The sequence below is a fragment of the Rhinatrema bivittatum genome, chromosome 1 (genome assembly GCF_901001135.1).
Source record: "Rhinatrema bivittatum chromosome 1, aRhiBiv1.1, whole genome shotgun sequence".
In the NCBI taxonomy this organism is placed as follows: domain Eukaryota; kingdom Metazoa; phylum Chordata; class Amphibia; order Gymnophiona; family Rhinatrematidae; genus Rhinatrema; species Rhinatrema bivittatum.
In genome coordinates, this window is record NC_042615.1 from 421,896,153 (window position 1) to 421,915,502 (window position 19,350).

Below are 19,350 nucleotides of genomic sequence, written 5' to 3' on the forward strand. Positions count from 1 at the left end.
ACGCGTGTAACCCTTAAACCCCCCCTGTGCATGCCGAGGCCTATTTTGCATATGTCCCGGGGCTTGCAAAATGGGTGGGGCTGGGGCGGGGGCTGGGGCGGGGCCGTGGTCCAGGGGCGGGGCGGCAGTTCCAGGAGCTTGCCGAGTGCCCCGACACAGCGGCCTGTGTCGGGGCCTACCGCGCCGGCAGAGAGCAGGCATAACTCAAACAAAATAAGGTAGGGAGGGATTAGGTAGGGCTGGGGGGTGGGTTAGATAGAGGAAGGGAGGGAAAGTCGGGGGGGGGGGGGGAAGTTGAGCCATTGGGCCTCCCCTAGGGCCCAAAGGCCAAACGTAACTCAACAAATTAAGGTAGGGAGGGATTTAGGTACGGTGGGGGGTGGAATTAGATAGAGGAAGGGAGGGAAGGTGGGGGGGAACAAAAAAAGTTGAGCCATCGGGCACTCCCTAGGCTCAGCGCGCGCAAGGTGCACGTGTGCACCCCTTTGAGCGTGCCGACCCTGGATTTTATAACATGCGCACGGCAGCAAGCGCATGTTATAAAATCGGGTGTACATTTGTGCGCGCCAGGTAGCGCGCACAAATGTACCCCCACGCGTAGTTTTAAAAATCTGCTCCATATTGTATACCGAACATCCCAGACCGGTACACATGACATAGAATCCCAGGCCGTAGCCAATGTCACTTACCAAGTAGCTAGCCTTCCTCTGGGAAATGGGTCCCCATAGATGAATGTGCCAGAACATAGGCGTCATGGCAGCTCCCAGGTTACTTTGCTACAACATTTAGAATCCGAAGGTGTGCATCGCAAACTACTTGAACATTCATTGAATGGAAGTGCTTGCAATTCCGGAACGAACTCTCTTCTTCCGACCTGGGGGAAAACGCAATACGGGTGCAGTCTATAGCACCCAACACATTCGGCATCCCTGCAATACCCATGAACCCACTGCAGATCTGTTGCAGCTCCACTGGATCCATAGAATACACGATGTACTTCCTCATCTGCTTCATTATGGCCTTCAAGATTTGTGCCAGATGCCATGAGAAGGAGGCCTGTGTCATACCCGCAATGACACTCACGGGGGTTTGAAAACTTCCGGTACCAAAAACATTTAAGGCACCAAGAAGTTTTGTCAACACTGGCACAGCATGGTGGCGATTGGCCAGGGGCTCAAGGTTGCAGCACAGATCTTCATAGAGGAACAGGATTTCCCGTGAGCTCAGCCAGAAGGTTCGGACTACATCTCGTTCGGACATGCCAAAGAGAGTTGTCCGTGGGCGAATGATACGTCCAGATCTGCCGATGGCCCTTTCTGGTCTGCCGATGTCCCTGTCCTGTGCACGGACGACTCTGTCCCGCTGTGCCTGCATGAAAAACAACACAAGAAAATCAGCATAACCTAATACATCTTGATTATTCATTTAACAAATATAGAAGCGGAGCCTCAGGGACACCTAATTCTAGACGCCGGAGGAAGGCCTGGCGTGGCATCCTTCTCTACGATGACCGTAGAAGCGTCCATGACTCTGCCAGACCCACAGAGACGCCTAATTCTAGACGCCGGAGGAAGGTCGGTGGTCAGCGTCCCTTCTCCCAGCATCCATAGAGGCATCCATGTCTCCCGCGGATCCTCAGAGACGCCCAGACAGAAAAATGCTACCGTTGGATATTCACAAACAACACATATTCATATCTCCTCCGGTCTTTGTGCCGGGTTCTCCTGTTGGCTGTTGTCTCCAATAGGCCGTCTAGAATTCGCTCGCAGAGCATTTCTTAATCTGGCTCTCACCCGTAGAAAAAAGATCGCCAAAGCCAATATATACATGTAGTCCATGAAGCTGTCCGATGCTGTCCGTTGGATATTCACTGACTGTCAAGAGTACAGCACCACACTAACGCCAGGGTCAGGGTAGGTGGTAAAAATAGAGGGTTAAAGATGCGGAAATGTGCAGGTTAAAGACGCGATATTTTGGGGCGCGCGTATTGCATTTTGAGGGGAATAGCTAATCCGGTCATTAAATACCATTAACATACCATCTACATGCAGTGGGCGGCTAATTGTAATGCGTCATTTTCAGCACGCGCTAAGGAACGCGTTAGAGCATTATTGAATCGCGCGTCCACCTTACGCGCCTACAAACACGCGTCTAATTCGCGTTCAAAAGCGTGCAAGCCTGGCTGCGCTTTACTGTATCAGCCCGTTTGTTAGGATTAATAGGGTGCTGGGGTGAACATGAGCATTAGCTTAGCATTAGTAGTGAGCTTAAGAGATATAGTAATAGAGTAAATAATGGCAGATAAAGATCAAAATGATCCATCTAATCTGCCCAGCAAGGTATTTTTTAAATGTAATTAACTTTTTTATTTAATTTTTACGGTTGTGTAGTAACTGCCGCTCCATACATGTCAAAATGTATGGAAGCCCTCCATCTATGTAACACTCCATCTCTTTTCCTCAATCCCAAATAAATGAGTCCATAGTCCGTAAAATTTATTAACCCAATTTCTCACCCAGAGCGATTGCCATTGCTCAAAGACTCTCAATATATTATGATTTTATAAGCTATAGTTTTACCCTGGTCACTCTTATCCTAGTTCACTCCCCTGTTTTAATGTAATTTCATTCTTACATGCCTGTATTGTATTAGGTAACCGAAATGATATGTAACTTTGCTACATGAATTGCGGTATATAAAAATGTTAATAAATAAATAAATAAATAAATAAATAAATGTAAACTTTAGGAGTAATAAAGTTACCCCATTTGTTTATTTCCATTCTCTAGCCAGCAGGAATCCTCTGTGTTTGTCCCACACCTTTTTGAATTCGATTACTGATCCTATTTTTTTATTTATTTAGTTAGTTATTTAAAACGATTTGTAGACATATGCAGGGCAACTGCCTGGGCATCTGTACACATGTTCACAAAGCATTGTATACTACATCTCAATGAAAGAAAAGAAACAAAATTTGCTATGGAAGTCCTGGAGGCAGCTCTGGGTATCTCCCACCCAGAATAAGAACAGCTTTGGTACATCCCACAGGGTCACTGGTCTGGCAGGATGAAGAGGAAAGTACAATTGGATCTTATCTGCTAATTAGCTTTTCTGGAGTCCTGACAGACCAGTCTAGATCCCACCCATAGGAAGAGAGTGAAAGGAAACTCAAGCTGACACGCAGACTGCACAGGCAGACAGGGGAATGGATCTCCGTGATGGGTGAACGGTGGTGGCTCTTCTTTTTTCTCTTGGTTTCCTTTTTGCTTTTTTTGATTGACCGCCCCTTTTCTGGAGTTACTCAGACTCTTACGCTAACAACAAGAAAACATAGAGAGAACAGGGGTCCAGGAGGAAACTCGCCCCAGGGAATGAGAAGCAGGCTAAGAAGAAGCCTGGAGAAGGCTAAAGTGGCCCCTGAAGGACTCAAGATGCAAAACTTTTCAATTTTTCCTTTGAATTTTAATTTAGGGTTCTTGTTTTGTTTTGGAGAACTCCAAAAAAAAGGGAAAAAATGTGAGGATTGAAGAAGCGGGAAAATAGATAAAACAAAGTTTTGGCAAAAGACTACTGACATACTCCCTGCTGGGCCAGCCTATGTACAGGTGATGTCACAGGAAGAAGTCTCACACTCCGCTCCCACCTGCTGGTCTGTCAGGACTCAAGGAAAGTTAATTAGCAGGAAAGCTCTAATTGTACCTTATCACCCTCACTTGATTTTCCTCAACCACCTTTATACTCTGCCCAGACTATGGCTGACTTCTTCCATGACAAGGTTCACAAGATTAATCTTGAGTGTTCCAAGTGTTCACCTCCTCTTCCCCCTCCTCTTTGTCATTCTTCTCTCCTTCCTTTTTTATTATCGTCACATTTTTATATCAGATCTCAATGTGATTCACAATAAAGTATGTACAATTATCAATAGATGCATGCATCATAAAGGATAATGTTACGCATCCCGTCCACGCCTGGCCCGTGCATGGGCCTGCTCACCTTCATGGTTCAATGGCTGGTCCCGGGTTGGCCTCCCTAGTGGCAGCTGCAAGCGCTTCCAGGCCCCAGTGTCCACGGCGGCGGTCACCGGGCCTTGGACTGCGCACCAGGCCTCACCCCGGAGCTTGGCATCCTCGTCTGTGTTGGCCATGCCCCTACGTGCGCATGCGCGGACCGCCCGGCCTCTTGTAGGGCCAGGGCGGGTCCTAGCTCCGCAGCGCGCCCTGATTGATTCCCTGTTATAAGGAAGTCATTGCCTGCACTTCCTTGCCTTGGCAATTGGGTCAGCTTTGTGCTACATTGTCACTGCGTTTGTTTCTTGCTCCAGTCTTGTTCCAAGTCTCTTTCCAAGATCCTTCTGTTCCAGTTCTGTTCCTGCCTTGTTACATCTGACCTCCAGTCTCGAACCTGACCGTGCTCCCCTTCTGCCTGTGGGCATGCCGGACTTTCCATTCTCCCAGGAGTCCCCTGCGAGGCCCCACCTAAGTCCAAGTAGCTCAGGTCCCTATGGGCTCCTCCCGGGGGGACCTCAGGCATCCAGTGGTGAAGCTCTTCCTAGCCTCTGTCTCTTCCAGTGCTCTGGCCCTGGGGGCAGCTGGTTCCTGGTCCCTACCAGGAGGCAGTTCTCCACTGCCTCAGGACAAGGGTCCACCCTCGAGTGCAACAGCTAACATACACTACTAACCAAATTAATCACTAAATATACAATCATAAAATACAAAATTTAAAATATACAATGCTGCACTTTCTCAAAATCTTTAACTCACCATTTGATCTAGCTAAAACCTTTATCCCACAAACCTTCTCGTCCTTTTCTGAAATCACAGGAGAAGACTGGCCATTTCTAAACTCAGTACTTGCTCCCACCCAGCTTTTCAGCTCTATTTCCCCTGCAATAAATGCCTTCATTTGTCCCATCCTTAAATTATCACTTTCTACTGTAACTTTTCCCGCTATCCCTTAGCATGCAGTCATCATACCACTCCTCAGAAACCATCACTGGACCCAACCTGACTGATGTTCACTTTTATTTGTCTGAACAATTTTATAAGTAACTCTGAAATCTGCTTTTGAGTTTGAATATGTGGAATACAAATTTCTTAAGTAAAAAAATGAATAAACTTGCCCTGCTATTTGTCCCATTTTCTTCCTCCTTTTCACATCCAAACTAACTGAACATTCCATTCTCTTCAGCTAGTTTGACTTTCTTTCATCTCAAACCATTCTTGATCTATTCCAGTTTGCCTTTTGCCCCTTGATTCAACAGAAACATTCCTTGTCAACGTCTGCACTGATCAGTTCATGGACAAAACCAAAAGCCTGTACTCAGTCCTTATCCTCTTTGACCTACCTGCTGCTTTTGACACCTGCACCTTGATATTGTATCCTCACTTGGATTTTAGGACTCTGTTCGTCATGGCTCACTTCTTATTTCTCCCATTGCACTTTTATTGTGTCCCCTGGTGGATCCTCCTCCATTGCTATTCCACTATCAATTGATGTGCTTCAGAACTCTGTCCTGGGCCCTCTTCTCTCTATATACTTGTTCCCTTACCTTTGTGATTTTCTCCCATGGCTTCCAGTACCATCTTTAAACTGAAAAAGTCCAGATCTACCTGTCTACACCAAACATTTCACCAGGAATCCAGTCCTAAATCTCAGCCTGCTTGTCTAACATTGTCGTCTGGATGTCCCACTGCTACCATAAACTTAACACAGCAAGTCAGAACTCCTTATCATTCCCCCACCTCCCACCCCAAACTACTTCGCCCTTTCTCTATTTTTGTGGATAAGACTGTTATCCTCATAAGTCACCTCAGTCTGTAACCTGGAGGTCAAAGTAAACTTCTTTTTCTCCTCCACACATATCCAAAACACTGCTAAAAAGTATCATTTTTCTCTACATCACCAAAATCTGTTTCTTCCTTTCTAAACAAACTACCATAATTCTTTCCTACGCTTTCATCACCTCCCACTTAGACTACTACAATTTGCTCTTTACAGGTCTCCCAGTGAATCATCTCGCTCCAGTGCAATCTATTCAAAATTCAGCCACATGGCATATCTTTTTCCAATGACACTACACCCATATCTCCTCTCTTCATTATAAGAAGATAACTTTAAGGCATGGGGGGCTTGTCCAATCTGCCCACTTTTAACGTGGGCAAGCAGGCAAGCATTCCCTAGATGCCTGATTAGGAGGGGGGTGCATAGGGAGTAGTGAAGTTCCCAGGGCAACATGTTTTTGAATGTTGCTGCTTGCCTGATTGGTCATGCCAGCTGAGCCTGAGTTCAGGCAGGAACTCTGGTGGTAGGGGTCCTGAAGACGTTAGCTCAGAGCTGCAATGGCTTCCTTCAGGTAGGTTTTGCTTTCCTGTTTCCCCCGTCCTTGTTTGTCTGTGTCCTCTGAAGATCTCCTTTTTTCGAGTTTTTCGTGGCGGAGGGTCTCCTCTTTTGGGAGGGCCGCAGTTATGTCCTCTTCGGGTGTTTCAGGCGTTGGCAGTGACTTGTGTCTACTCCCGGTGGCGACAGGTGGGAGTAATGTGCATGCACTGCTGGAGTCGGCCTTCAGACCCGACTGCAATTGTCGAGGTGGGTTCCGATGCAGGCAGTTTGAATGGTGGAGAGGAGTGGTGAGGAGGAGTGAGGAGCTGTGAAACTCATGTGAGTTTGAGGCGGGTCCTGGCCTGTCTGCTCTAGCCTGTACGATTGGGGACCCAGGGCAGATCCTGTTGATCGGGCTCCGGTGGATTTCAGCGTGTTGGCTGGTGTCTCTCCTAAGGTGGGTCCTAGGGATGTAGGTCAGGGGGAGGAGGCTTTGATGGCAGCCGCAAGGGGAGGTTCTAAGAAAAGTGGACTGGCTTCTGGCAAAGGGTTGTTGGCTGGAGGCAAAGGCAAGGGAAAGCTGCATCTAAAGCTCCCCGGAGAGAAATAAGGGCTCACCTACTCTTGCAGCCGACCCCCACATCTGCAGCAGCTGGGGATAGTGGGGCTGCAGGGGAGGGCCTCACTGGGATTCCTCCTGTTTTTTTCTGGCAATTTTTCCCCCTATTTGGACTAGCAGCACCAAGGGGCTGCAGAGGGACAATCTCAGGGGTCTTTTACTAGTGGGTGGGACCCTTGGGGTGATGAGGGCCAGAAATTTAATCCACAGATTTGATTGGGGGGAGGTTGGGAGTTCATTCCAAGTTGGCAGGGTCTTCCATGGGAGGGTGCAGCGCAGGTTTTGGATAGGGTTTGTCAGGTTGGGATGGTCGTGGGCGGTTAAGAACATAAGAACATGCCATACTGGGTCAGACCAAGGGTCCATCATGCCCAGCATTCTGTTTCCTACAGTGTTCAAGCCAGGCCATAAGAACCTAGCAAATACCCAAAAACTAAGTCTATCCCATGCTACTGTTGCTTGTAATAGCAGTGGCTATTTTCTAAGTCAACTTAATTAATAGCAGGTAATGGACTTCTCCTCCAAGAACTTATCCAATCTTTTTTTAAACCCAGCTACACTAACTGCACTAACCACATCCCCTGGCAACACATTCCAGAGTTTAATTGTGCGTTGAATGAAAAAGAACTTTCTCAGATTAGTTTTAAATGTGCCACATGCTAATTTCATGGTGTACCTCCTAGTCCTTCTAGTATCCAAAAGAGTAAATAACCGATTCACATCCACCCGTTCTAGGCCTCTCATGATTTAAAAAATCTCTATCATATCCCCCCTCAGCCGACTCTTCTCCAAGCTGAAAAGTCCTAACCTCTTTAGTCTTTCCCCATAGAGGAGCTGCTCCATCGCCTTTATCATTTTGGTTGCCCTTCTCTGTACTTCTCCATTGCAACCATATCTTTTTTTAGATGCGATGACCAGAACTGTACATAGTATTCAAGGTGCAGTCTCACCATGGAGCGATACAGAGGCATTATGACATATTCTGTTTTATTAACCATTCCCTTCCTAATAATGCCTTACATTCTGTTTGCTTTTTTGACTGCTGCAGCACACTGAACTGACGATTTCAATGTGTTATCCACTATGATGCCTAGATCTCTTTCTTGGGTGATGCTCATCTACTCTGGGTGGCTGAGAGGGTGTTGGATAGGGTGAGGGGTTTCAAATGTGGGCAGGGCGTTGGGTGAGTGGGGATTGGGGTTTGAGCAGAGGTGGGGGGCCTGTGCCCTGGGTGGTCAGCGAAGGGCTGTTTCTGTTAGGCCTCTTCCTGGGTCTGATCGGGAGGGAGGGCGCTTGGGGGGATTTCAACTGTTCTTCCTTCGGCTGTTACAGGTATTGTTGAGGCAGATGATGAGCCAGGATCTTTGCATCAGGAGGAATGGAGTGGTGCGGTGAGAAGTGCAGCACAGGATAGAGATCAGTGTCAGCAAGCAGTAGATGTTGGGGAAGCAATTTGGGATAGTGGAACAGGCACAGAGTGGCAAATTGATGATCTCGAGTCGAGGCTTTCGAGAACTATGATGACGGGAGAGATGGGATCTGGATTGGTGCCTGGTCCAGCACAAGGTGATTTAGGAGTGTCAAGAAAGGGAAAAAAGGGGAAGGGAAAAAGGTTTAGGGTGAGTAATATGCTATATTCTTCCTCCTCTACTTCATCTTCATCTTCTTCCTCTGACCAGTCAAGGGGGAGTGTCAGGCGGTCAGGGGAGAGTAGCCCAGGGCAGGACATAGGGCTTTTGGAAGGGAGGAAGGGGGGCAAGAAAGGAGGTAGGAAGGAGAAGAAGAAAAGAGCGAAGGAGGATTCCTCACATAAAACAGTGCCTAGAAATATTGTTAATTGGGTTCATTGTTTTTTGTGATTGGCTAGTGTTGTGGGGCACTTAGATCCTTCTCAGTATGGAGCTTTTCTGACATATGGGGACGGCATCAAAGGGGCATTCAAGGATTATGAAGGGTGGCCATGACTGAACTACAATGAATGGTTCTGGGACAAGATGGAAGAGAACCGGTTCATGTTTTAGGGCACTCAGGATATTAATCTCTGGTTAACCCAGATTACTACTAAAGCTCCCCATGGGAGTGATAAGGCAGGGGGTTCGGAGCAGCAGGATAGTTCCTTTCATGAGCCAGAAGTGCAATGACTTGCCTCAAGGAAGTCAGGTTCCAAAATGGGAATTCAGGGAAAAGCCCAAGTCGATTCGGTTGTTTGCTGGAGATTCAATAAGTCTTCCTGTTTGATCCCAGATTGCAAGTTCTGCCTTGCTTGCTCAGTATGTGAGAAACACATCCAGCTTCCAAGTGTTGTAAGAGGGTCAGAGGAGGAGTCGTTGGGGGTGGTAAATAGGAAAGTGTTGTGCATTAGGGCTCCCATGCCAGTCAAGTTAGACAGGATGATTAAGTGGCTGGGAGGTATCCGAATATTGCAGCAGCGGTACTTTTGAGGGAGGGTTTCGATAAGGGTTTTCAGATCCCTTATGAAGGTCCAGGCTTTGGTCAGCTAGTCATTTCGGGATGGTGGTTCGGGAGAAGGTGGCATCGGAATTGGGTTTGGAAAGGATTGTGGGCCCTTTTGCAGTCCCACCTTTCGAGGCCATGCATTTGACCCCATTAGAGGTTGTCCCAAAGAAGGAGGCAGGCAAGTTTAGGCTGATTTTGAACTTGTCTGCCTTTTGGGTTCATCAGTTAATGACTTTGTGCCCAAGTAGCAGTGTTCAGTGTGGTATGCGTGTTTTGAAGTAGTGGCTTTGGGAGGAGAGCAGGGTGTGGTGCCCTTTTGGCCAAAGCAGATATCAAATCTGCTATTTGGCTGTTTCCAATTCTTCCGGATAGTTTCTCCTTGCTGTATTTTGTTTATCAGAGTCAGTTTTTTGTGAATCGTTGCTTGCCAATGGATTGTGCAGAGTCGTGTGCGTTTTTCGAGATTTTTAGCTCATTCATTCATTCGATGATGATCCAGGTTATGGGGCAGGAGTCCATGTTGCATTACTTGAATGATTTTCAATTTGTGGGGCCCAGGAGCAGGAGGGATAGTCAGGAACTATTGCAAGGCTTTCTTGAGGTAGCAGGGGATTTCGGAGTCCTGAGTGCGCACTGCAAAACAGAGGGCCTGGTATCGAGACTTACTTTTTTGGGCATCGAGTTAGATGTATCAAACATGGTATGCCATCTGCTGATGAATAATGTGAGGAGGTTGTGGGAGTTGGTCAGGTTAGTGTGCTTTGCAAAGAAGGTAACCTTGCGCCAGATGCAGTCTTTGATCGGTTGCTTTATTTGGCTTGTTAGGTTATCCCAATGGGTTAGGCATTTATTTAAAAACTTTCATCCATTTCATTTGGGTGACTAAAACGATAAAGAGTGGAATGCATTTTTGGAGTCCTTCAATGTGGTTTTAATTATGCAGGAAGAGCAGGTGTCCAGTTGTATTCTGATGCAGCCGGTGCCACGGGATTCGGGATATATTGAAGAGGAGCATAGTGCACGACGAGGTGGCCGGAGGCATGGTTTGAAACTGAGGTTAACAGGAATATTACTTTCCTTGAGCTGTTCTCCATTGTGGTGACCTTGGTGTTATGGGGTCAAGGTCTACACAGGTTTGTTCTTGGAGTTGTGGAAGTAATTAATAGGCAGTCAGCCAAGTGTGAGTTGGTTTCTGCTTTATTGTGGGAATTCGTATTGTTGTACTTGAGATGGAATATCACCATGCAAGCTAAGCATATTCCTGGGGTGGGGAATTTAATAATGGATGCTCTTTCTCGATGCAAGTGGGATTAATTCAGGCATTTGGTTCTGGTTTACCTGTAGCTGATTGGCCTGCAGAAGCATGGGAAATGATAAAGGCTTCAATAGAGCCGGCTACATGGGCATATTATTTGAGAGGCAGAGGTGCTGTTTCGGGGTTTCTTGGTGTCAGAGGGTGTAAGGACGGTCCGGTACATGACTTTGCCATCATGCAGTACTTAATTTGGGTGAGGGCAACTGGGCATTCCCTGGCATCAGTGAGGGCTAGGATTGTGGGTTTTCCTTTTTTCAAAAAATCACTGGGTGGGGTAACACAGGGGCTAGTTTCGTGATCAGGAGAGTGTTGGAAGGTTGGAAGAGGGAGAGGTGATGGATACCAGGCATCCTATTTGTTTTGAGGAGCTCAAGGTTATCTTGGGGAGGTTACCGCTGGTTTGCTGGTCATTTTATGAAGCAGTGCTCTTTCGGGTGGCTTTCTTGAACATTTTTTTAGGCCTCGAGAGTGGGAGAGTTGGTTGCTGATTTGAAAATCCTATTGGGCAGGACAACTCCCACTGTTGTTCCTTGTGAGCTTGGGCAAGTCACTTTCCCTCCATTGTCTTAGGTATAAATTTACATTGTAAATCCTCTAGCGATAAGAAAATACCTATAGTACCTGAATGTAATCTGCTTTGAAGTGTAGCAAAAAGTGGAATATATCAAAATAAATAAATAGAAATCTCTGAGGAGGGTGTAACATTTCTTATACATAGATCAAAAGTGGATCAATTGGAAAGGGGGCAAATGGTGTGATTAGATAGGGCAAGCGATGAGTCAGCCTGCCCGGTTCAGGCAGCGCAGGCTTTTGCGAGGTTGAGGCCGGCAGTAGTGGGCTTCTTCTTGGTACTTCATGATGGCTCCCCATTGACATGTTTTCAGTTTTCGAGACCGCTTTCCATGGATATCTCCAGCTTGGGTTGGACCTGGAGGTTTACAAAACACACTCTTTTCGCATTGGGGCAGCCACTACTGCAGCTAAAATGGGCATGTCAGAAAAAGGCATTAATTCCAACTCATAAAAAATGTCCAATGAATTCATCTGAAGATGTTTATTATTTTTTAAGGGGCTAAATAGCCTCTGAATTTATGAAAGCCACTAAATAAGCAATGGATTTACTGAAAAAGTTTTAAAGGAGGAAGTGGAATGTTTCATAAATTTTGTCAATGCATTACTGACTTGTAATGCTAAGATTACTTTTTAATCACGAACTTTCCACCTCCAACTTTGAGAATCTTTTTTATGTGAATGAAATGTGCGCTGTGAATTTTAAAATTATAGATGATAATTTGTTAGAGTGTGAGATGATCTCATTTACATTCAGACATACTATTCTGCTTAATGTCCATACTATTAGCGTAATACCGACTTGTGAACTGTGCAATTTATAATCCACCAGACAAGGCCTTGTTTCTGACCATGATAGGTCTTTCCTCAGGGGATGTCCGCTATATTAATAAATAGTCGGAATTACTTATCTTAAGCTGAAGTTTTCTGCTGCTGGTGTCTTTTTAAACCATCGTTTGGACTATGGTTTCCCAAGCTTCCAGCATTTATGCGAAACTGCTGATAGGCGGCTTTCTGGACTGTTGTTGACTTCTTTGAAAGTGTTCTTCCCCAACTCTATGTTACGATCAAAATTTTTTTATCAAAACTATCACGAGCAATTATGCTTCGCATTGTTCCATCATATTTACCGGCGTGTATCTTTCACTCTCCAAATGCTCAATGCTGTTTCGGACTTAATGAGGGGATTTAAATGGCTCTCCCCTATATTCAAAAACCAGCCAATCACTTACTAGACGTGCTGCACCATAGTGACGTGGGTTTAGATTAATGAATTCCAATCCAGTTCTTCATTAAGCCCCAGTGGAGCCTGAGTCTTTAAAGTAAATATCCAGAACGCCTCCTGTCGATTCAACAAGGAAATTCAGTCTCCTCCCCTTGGTGCCTCTTGTACCTGATCTATTATTGTCCATTTTAGATTGCCAAATGTGTGATGAAATTGCAGACAAATTGCTTTGATCGATTCTGTATTTATTCGGGATTTATGTTCATTTAACCTCGTTTTTATGCAACGTGTTGTTCTACCAATATACACTAGGGGACACAGGCAGGTAATGGCATAAACAACATGGGAGGATTCACAGTTGGTAAACATCTTCGATATACCTTATAATTAGTTGTGGGATGCTCCCAACTTGTCCCTCTATGGTATTACTGCAATGGGCACACTGACCACATTTGTAATGTCCAGGTTTTTCAATCGATGTTCTATTAATGGAATGTGCATGTACCAGTTTGTCTCGCAAATTACTGCCCCTTGAAGTGACGATCAGCGGTGGATTTTGAAATATTTCATGTAACTGAATCAAATGCCAATGTTGGCGTATGGCTTTTGAGATAATGGATGTTGCAGTGGTATGTTTTAAGACACATACTAATTCAGGAGTGTCTTTTCTTGGTCTGTAAGTCAATAAAGCTTCCCTTTCTGAATATTTGGCACGTTTATAGGCTTTCTTTATAGCCTGTTTCGGATAACCACACTGAAGAAATCTATCCGTCAGAATTTTTGCTTGTTGTTCAAATTCCCCCATATTTGAGCATATCCATCTCGCCCTAAAAAACTGGCTAACGAGTAGCCCACATTTAAATGTGTGAGGATGGTGACTGTGAAATCTTAATAGATTGTTGCGATCTGTAGATTTTCGAAATATTGTAGTTACAAAATGACCGTTCTTAATAGTCACCAACACATCCAAAAATGGAATTTGAAAATTTGAATGCTGCATTGTGAATTGCAAGTTTCCATCTATGAAGTTAATCCAATCGTTAAATTGGTTTAACTGTACCTCTGTACCTTGCCATATGATAAAGATATTTTCGATATAACGATTCCAGCTGATGATGTACTCTTGCTAAACTGAGTTATAGATCCACTTTTCTTCAAAAGCAGCCATGTATAGATTAGCTGTTGTGGGGGCTAAGGGCGACCCCATGGGGACGCCATGGATTTGCTGATAAATGGTTTCTTCAAAAATGAAGTAATTATTTTGCAGAACCATTTCTGTTAATTGTAAAATGCATGTGGTAGATATTCTTGGGTGATCAACTCTATTCTCTAAACATCATTGTATAACACTCAATGCCTGGGATTGAGGTATGTTCGTATATAAAGCTGATACATCCATTGTGACCATCCTGATTTCGGTTGATGATAAACAATCATTCTGTCCCAATGTTTGCAAGAAATGTGATGTATCTTTAATGTATGATTTCATCTCTCTTACGTATGGTTGTAATAGACGGTCTATGAAAATGGCAGGTGCTTCCAGTACTGACCCGTTTAAGGATACTATGGGACGTATGGGTGGTTTCTCCAGATCCTTGTGTATTTTGGGAAGCGTATAAATAGCTGGTGTTTGAGGATATTCTACTACCAAAAATTTCTTTTCTTTAATAGTGAGACACCTTGTAGCTTCCACAATCGTCCTGATTTCTTCTCTTAGGGTTAATGTGGGATCCCTATCTAACATGATATAATATTTAGTATCATGTAGATGATGTAACAATGCACTGTTATACTGATGTTTGTCTTGTATCACTATTCCACTGCCTTTATCGGCAGGTTTGATGACTATTTGGGAATGATGTTGTAAACTTTCCAGTACTTATCTCTGTGGAGCTGTCAGGTTATACTGTTTTTGATGATATTCGGTTTCTTATTTATTTAAGTTTCTCAATATCATTTTGTGAAAAGTTTTAATAATAGGATCAATGGGTCCAGGTGGATTCCACTTAGATCCTGGGAATACTACTGAGTCATCTCGGCTCTCAAGAGTGGAACATTTAGAAAAATATAATTTCAAACTGAGTGTACGTATGAATTTCTGTATATTGATACGTGCTTCAAATGGTGAGTGTAATGTGATAGGTATGAAAGTTAATCCTAAATCTAAAACTTCCCTTTGTGAGTCTGTCAAATTGATGGTAGACAGATTTAACACGGCGGTTAAATCTGTCTACTGTGAATCCTCCCATGTTGTTTATGCCATTACCTGCCCATGTCCCCTAGTGTATATTGGTAGAACAACACGTTGCATAAAAACGAGGTTAAATGAACATAAATCCCGAATAAATACAGAATCGATCAAAGCCCCTATAGTAGCCCATTGTCTGCAATTTCATCACACATTTGGCAATCTAAAATGGACAATAATAGATCAGGTACAAGAGGCACCAAGGGGAGGAGACCGAGTTTCCTTGTTGAATCAACGGGAGGCATTCTGGATATTTACTTTAAAGACTCAGGCTCCACTGGGGCTTAATGAAGAACTGGACTGGAATTCATTAATCTAAACCCACGTCACTACGGTGCAGCACGTCTAGTAAGTGATTGGCTGGTTTTTGAATATAGGGGAGAGCGATTTAAATCCCCTCATTAAGTCCGAAACAGCATTGAGCGTTTGGAGAGTGAAAGATACACGCCGGTAAATATGATGGAACAATGCGAAGCATAATTGCTCGTGATAGTTTTGATAAAAAAATTTTGATCGCAACATAGAGTGTTGGGGAAGAACACTTTCAAAGAAGTCAACAACGGTCCAGAAAGCCTCCTGTCAGCAGTTTCACACAAATGCTGGAAGCTTGGGAAACCATAGTCCAAACAACAGTTTAAAAAGACGCCAGCAGCAGAAAACTTCAGCTTAAGATAAGTAATTCTGACTATTTATAAATATAGCGGACATCCCCTGAGGAAAGACCTATCATGGTCAGAAACAAGGCCTTGTCGGGTGGATTATAAATTGCACAGTTCACAAGTCGGTATTACGCTGGTAGTATGGACATTAAGCAGAATAGTATGTCTGAATGTAAATGAGATCATCTCACACTCTAACAAATTATCATCTATAATTTTAAAATTCACAGCGCACATTTCATTCACATAAAAAAGATTCTCAAGGTTGGAGGTGGAAAGTTCATGATTAAAAAGTAATTTTAGCATTACAAGTCAGTAATGTATTGACAAAATTTATGAAACATTCCACTTCCTCTTTTAAAACTTTTTCAGTAAATCCATTGCTTATTTAGTGGCTTTCATAAATTCAGAGGCTATTAGCCCCTTAAAAAAATAATAAACATCTTCAGAGGAATTCACTGGACATTTTTTATGAGTTGGAATTGATTCTGTAGAAGAAGTGTCCATTAAAGATTCTTTGGTGCATAGGATATTTTGGTTTGTCAAAGAAAAAGGCATTAAGCATATCTCGGGCATACATCTTAAATCCATTAATTGAAGGGAGCATTTGGGGGTCTAACGTTGATTTTGTTTCTTTCAGAGTTTCGGGAGGGAATGGTTGAGATCAGATGTGCCTGGGTTATGGGCCACTCGTTTGTACACTGAGTACATCACCAGGCTTTCTCGACCTTATGGCATTCATTTGGGCCTGGAGGCAGTTAATCAGCAATTAATTTGAATGGGACTTTGTGGAATGAAGTGGGACCAGCTAATTCAAGAGTTCGTTGAGCAACTGAGAAGGAAAAGGCGGCCGGAGCTTTTGATTGTTCATCTGGGGAGCTATGACGTGGGATTTAAGTTATTTGATGAATATTCTGGATGGTACTAAGCAGGGCTGGTTGAACATCATAGGCCAACCTAAATTTAGGCAGTTGCCTCTGTGCAAGCATGGGGTTAAAAAGGTAAATAAACAAATTGGTTCGTGGTTGGCAGCCCAAGGGGTTTTTTGGGTGAAACATGAGTGGTCATAGGATGGTTGCCTAGGGCTGTTCAGATTGGATGGGGACCATTTATTGGATGTAGGGATTGACATTTTAACAATTTCGCTTCAGGAGGCTTTCAAATCTAAATTTATGCTTACAGGCAGGCCGCAGTGGGGGAAACAAGGATGCTTGTAGATTCCTTGTTGTGGCGGGTAACCAGAGTCATAGGGATTGCAATGTATGGGAAGCTATTGTGTTGGGGGACTGAGGTGGGGGGGGGGGAGAGCTTGAGTAGCTGGAGGGGCTGCTGCATGGGTTGTTTGATGGCAGTGAGGTCACTGCTTGCACTGCAGGGTCCCTATGGCTGGGAGGCAACCTAGGGGCCCATGCTGGTGGTGGAAGTACTCTGTTGGGGGAAGGGGAGGGAAAGGAAGTGCAGGGTGGGCCACTAATGGGACGTGGTGGTGGTCAAAGTCATTCTGCAAGGAGGGTTGGTGAGGAATAAAAGGGGGGCGATGGGGGCTGTTTTACATGTCTGTTAAGATTTGGCTCAGGTTATGTATCTTGTGAATAAACTGTGGCCTTGGTTAAACCCATTTACAGTATAGTGTGGAGTTTGTTAAGGGGGAGACGGCAGGAATGCTACTGGAATCCCGCATGCCCGCATTAGTGAGATCAAAGTTCATCGAGCCCAACATCTTGTCTCTGACAGTGGCAAGTCTGGGTCACAAGTACCTGGCAGATCCTCAATTAGGGATGCCAACTGGCTCCAGATTTTCAGGTAGTCCCTTTGTTGTTTTTTCCAGATTTTCAGGACAGGTTGATCTAGTTCTGGTTTTACCCCATTGCATGCTGGGACTTATTCTGATTTCCCTAATGCATTCCCTAAGAAAAGCAAGACTACAAGTATTTGCATGCAGGAGAGTAAAACCAGGATTGGATCAACCTGTCCTTAAAATCTGGAGTCAATTAGCAACCCTATCCTCAACAGTTGATCTATTACTTGTATTTCACTCCCAGGGATAAGCTCTGGCTTTCTCCAAGTCTACCTGGCTAATAACTGTTTATGGACTTTTCCTTCAAGAACTTGTCCAATCCTCTTCTGAAACCCCCCCCCCCCCCCCCCCCATGTTAGTTGCCTTGACCTTATCCTCTGGCAACAGATCACATAGCTTGATTATGTGCTGAGTGAAAAAAATACTTCCTACAATTTCTTTTAAATCTGCTGGTTGCTAGTTTCATAGAGTGTCCCATAGTCCCAGTGTTGTTTGAAATGGTAAATAATTGTTCCCTAATTACCTGTTCTACCCCACTCATGATTTTAGTAGGTTAATCCAATAAAAAGGTATCATCTTATACTTTTATGTTTGACCTTTATTTTCATGAATTCCTATTGATTAACATGGCAACTACACAACTTTATGAAAGAGGGCTTTAAATTCTAATCAAATAGAATGTCATCATTAATGCTGGGTTTTCCTCTTCTCTCAAAGAAACTATAAGATACATTTAATATATCAGAAACTGTAAAGTAGAACTTTGCTAAATATTATTTCCCTACTGTAAATTTCTTATTTTTTTCAGGCTTAAAATAACTGTCACAATAATCCTAGTAATAAAATAAACGACACTCACGTGTATCCAAAAAACAATACATCAGTCACTAGAAGAAGGATAAACGCCAGAGGCAAACACCACTTCTTGAACAGCACTAGACAGTCACAACCCATCTTCAATAACAACTGAAGACAAAGTGTCTCTCCTTCTTTGTCTGCGTGGATTCTTGCACTTGGTTACCAGGCGCTACCATTCCTTACTGTGACATCATCAATGAGAAGAAAGGAACAGCAGCTTCAGGTTAATGGAAACTGTTAATACACTGATAGAGCACCTCAAACCTATTATGGTCCCCGAAATTTTTAACAAAGTTTGTATTTTATTTATTTATTGTTTTGGAAATTTAGAAATATAAAGACTACTTTGATTTTTTTTTTTGTTCCTCACCAATTTTAATTCATTACATAATTTAAAAATGTTTTTCTAGTTTGTTTAAACAAATGCATAAATAATGTAACACCAGGAAGACAATTTTCAAAGTCGAGTAATATGGCCTGTCTGAAAATCGCCCATCTCATTCTGGCTACAAATGCAAGCGGGCTTTGCACTGTTATCTGAAGTGAGATATTTCCGGAAGGGAAGGAGAAGAGTTTCTGGGAGTGAGGAGAGGTATTTCTGGGGGGGAAGGGGAGGGGAGTTATTTCTGAAGCTGGGAGAGGTGTTTCCAGGAGTTCCAGGGGTGGAGTTCCAGGGATGGAGAGATATACTATGGGGTAGATTTTATAGATCTGCGCCTGCGCGTACTTTTGTTTGCGCACCAGGAGCAAACAAGAGTACGCGGGATTTTAAAATCCATTAAAATCCGGGGTCAGCACGCGCAAGGCTGCCCAAAATCGGCAGCCTGCGCATGCCGAGCCGCGCAGCCTGCCTCAGAGGGAACTTTCCTTCCGCCTCCCCCCACCTTTTCCTCCCTTCCCCTACCTAATCCACCCCCCCAGCCCTATCTAAACCCCCCACCTCTTGTTGTACAAGTTACGCCTGCCCGAAGCAGGCATAACTTGCGCGCACTGGGCCGGCCACCAGCGAGCGATTCCCAGGCCCGGGAGCCGTTTCGGAGGCCTCGGCCACGCCCCCGAAACGCCCCCGGGCCGGAACCACGCCCGCGGCCCCGCCCGAAATGATGTGCCGTTACACGCCCCCGACACGCCCCCCAGGAAAGCCTGGGGCTTACGAGCATCCCGGGGCTTGCGCGCCGCCGAGCCTACTCAACATAGGCTCGGTACGCAAAGGGGGGTACTTCGGCCAGGTTTTCGGGGGGTACGTGCGTATCTTATGCGCGTACCCCTTTGAAAATCTGGCC

At 44.6% G+C, this 19,350-nt stretch overlaps 1 protein-coding gene across 1 annotated transcript in view; it reads right to left on the reverse strand.

Annotated features, from left to right (window-relative positions):
* Positions 1-18,229, reverse strand: part of LOC115080968 — a 312,075-nt gene extending 293,846 nt beyond the window's left edge. The window contains exon 1 of the mRNA XM_029585462.1: positions 18,069-18,229. Within this exon, the coding sequence (XP_029441322.1) occupies positions 18,069-18,163 (95 nt within the window). The 5' untranslated portion in view covers positions 18,164-18,229. The remainder of the gene's footprint in view (positions 1-18,068) is intronic.
* Between the last annotated feature and the right edge of the window lie 1,121 nt (positions 18,230-19,350).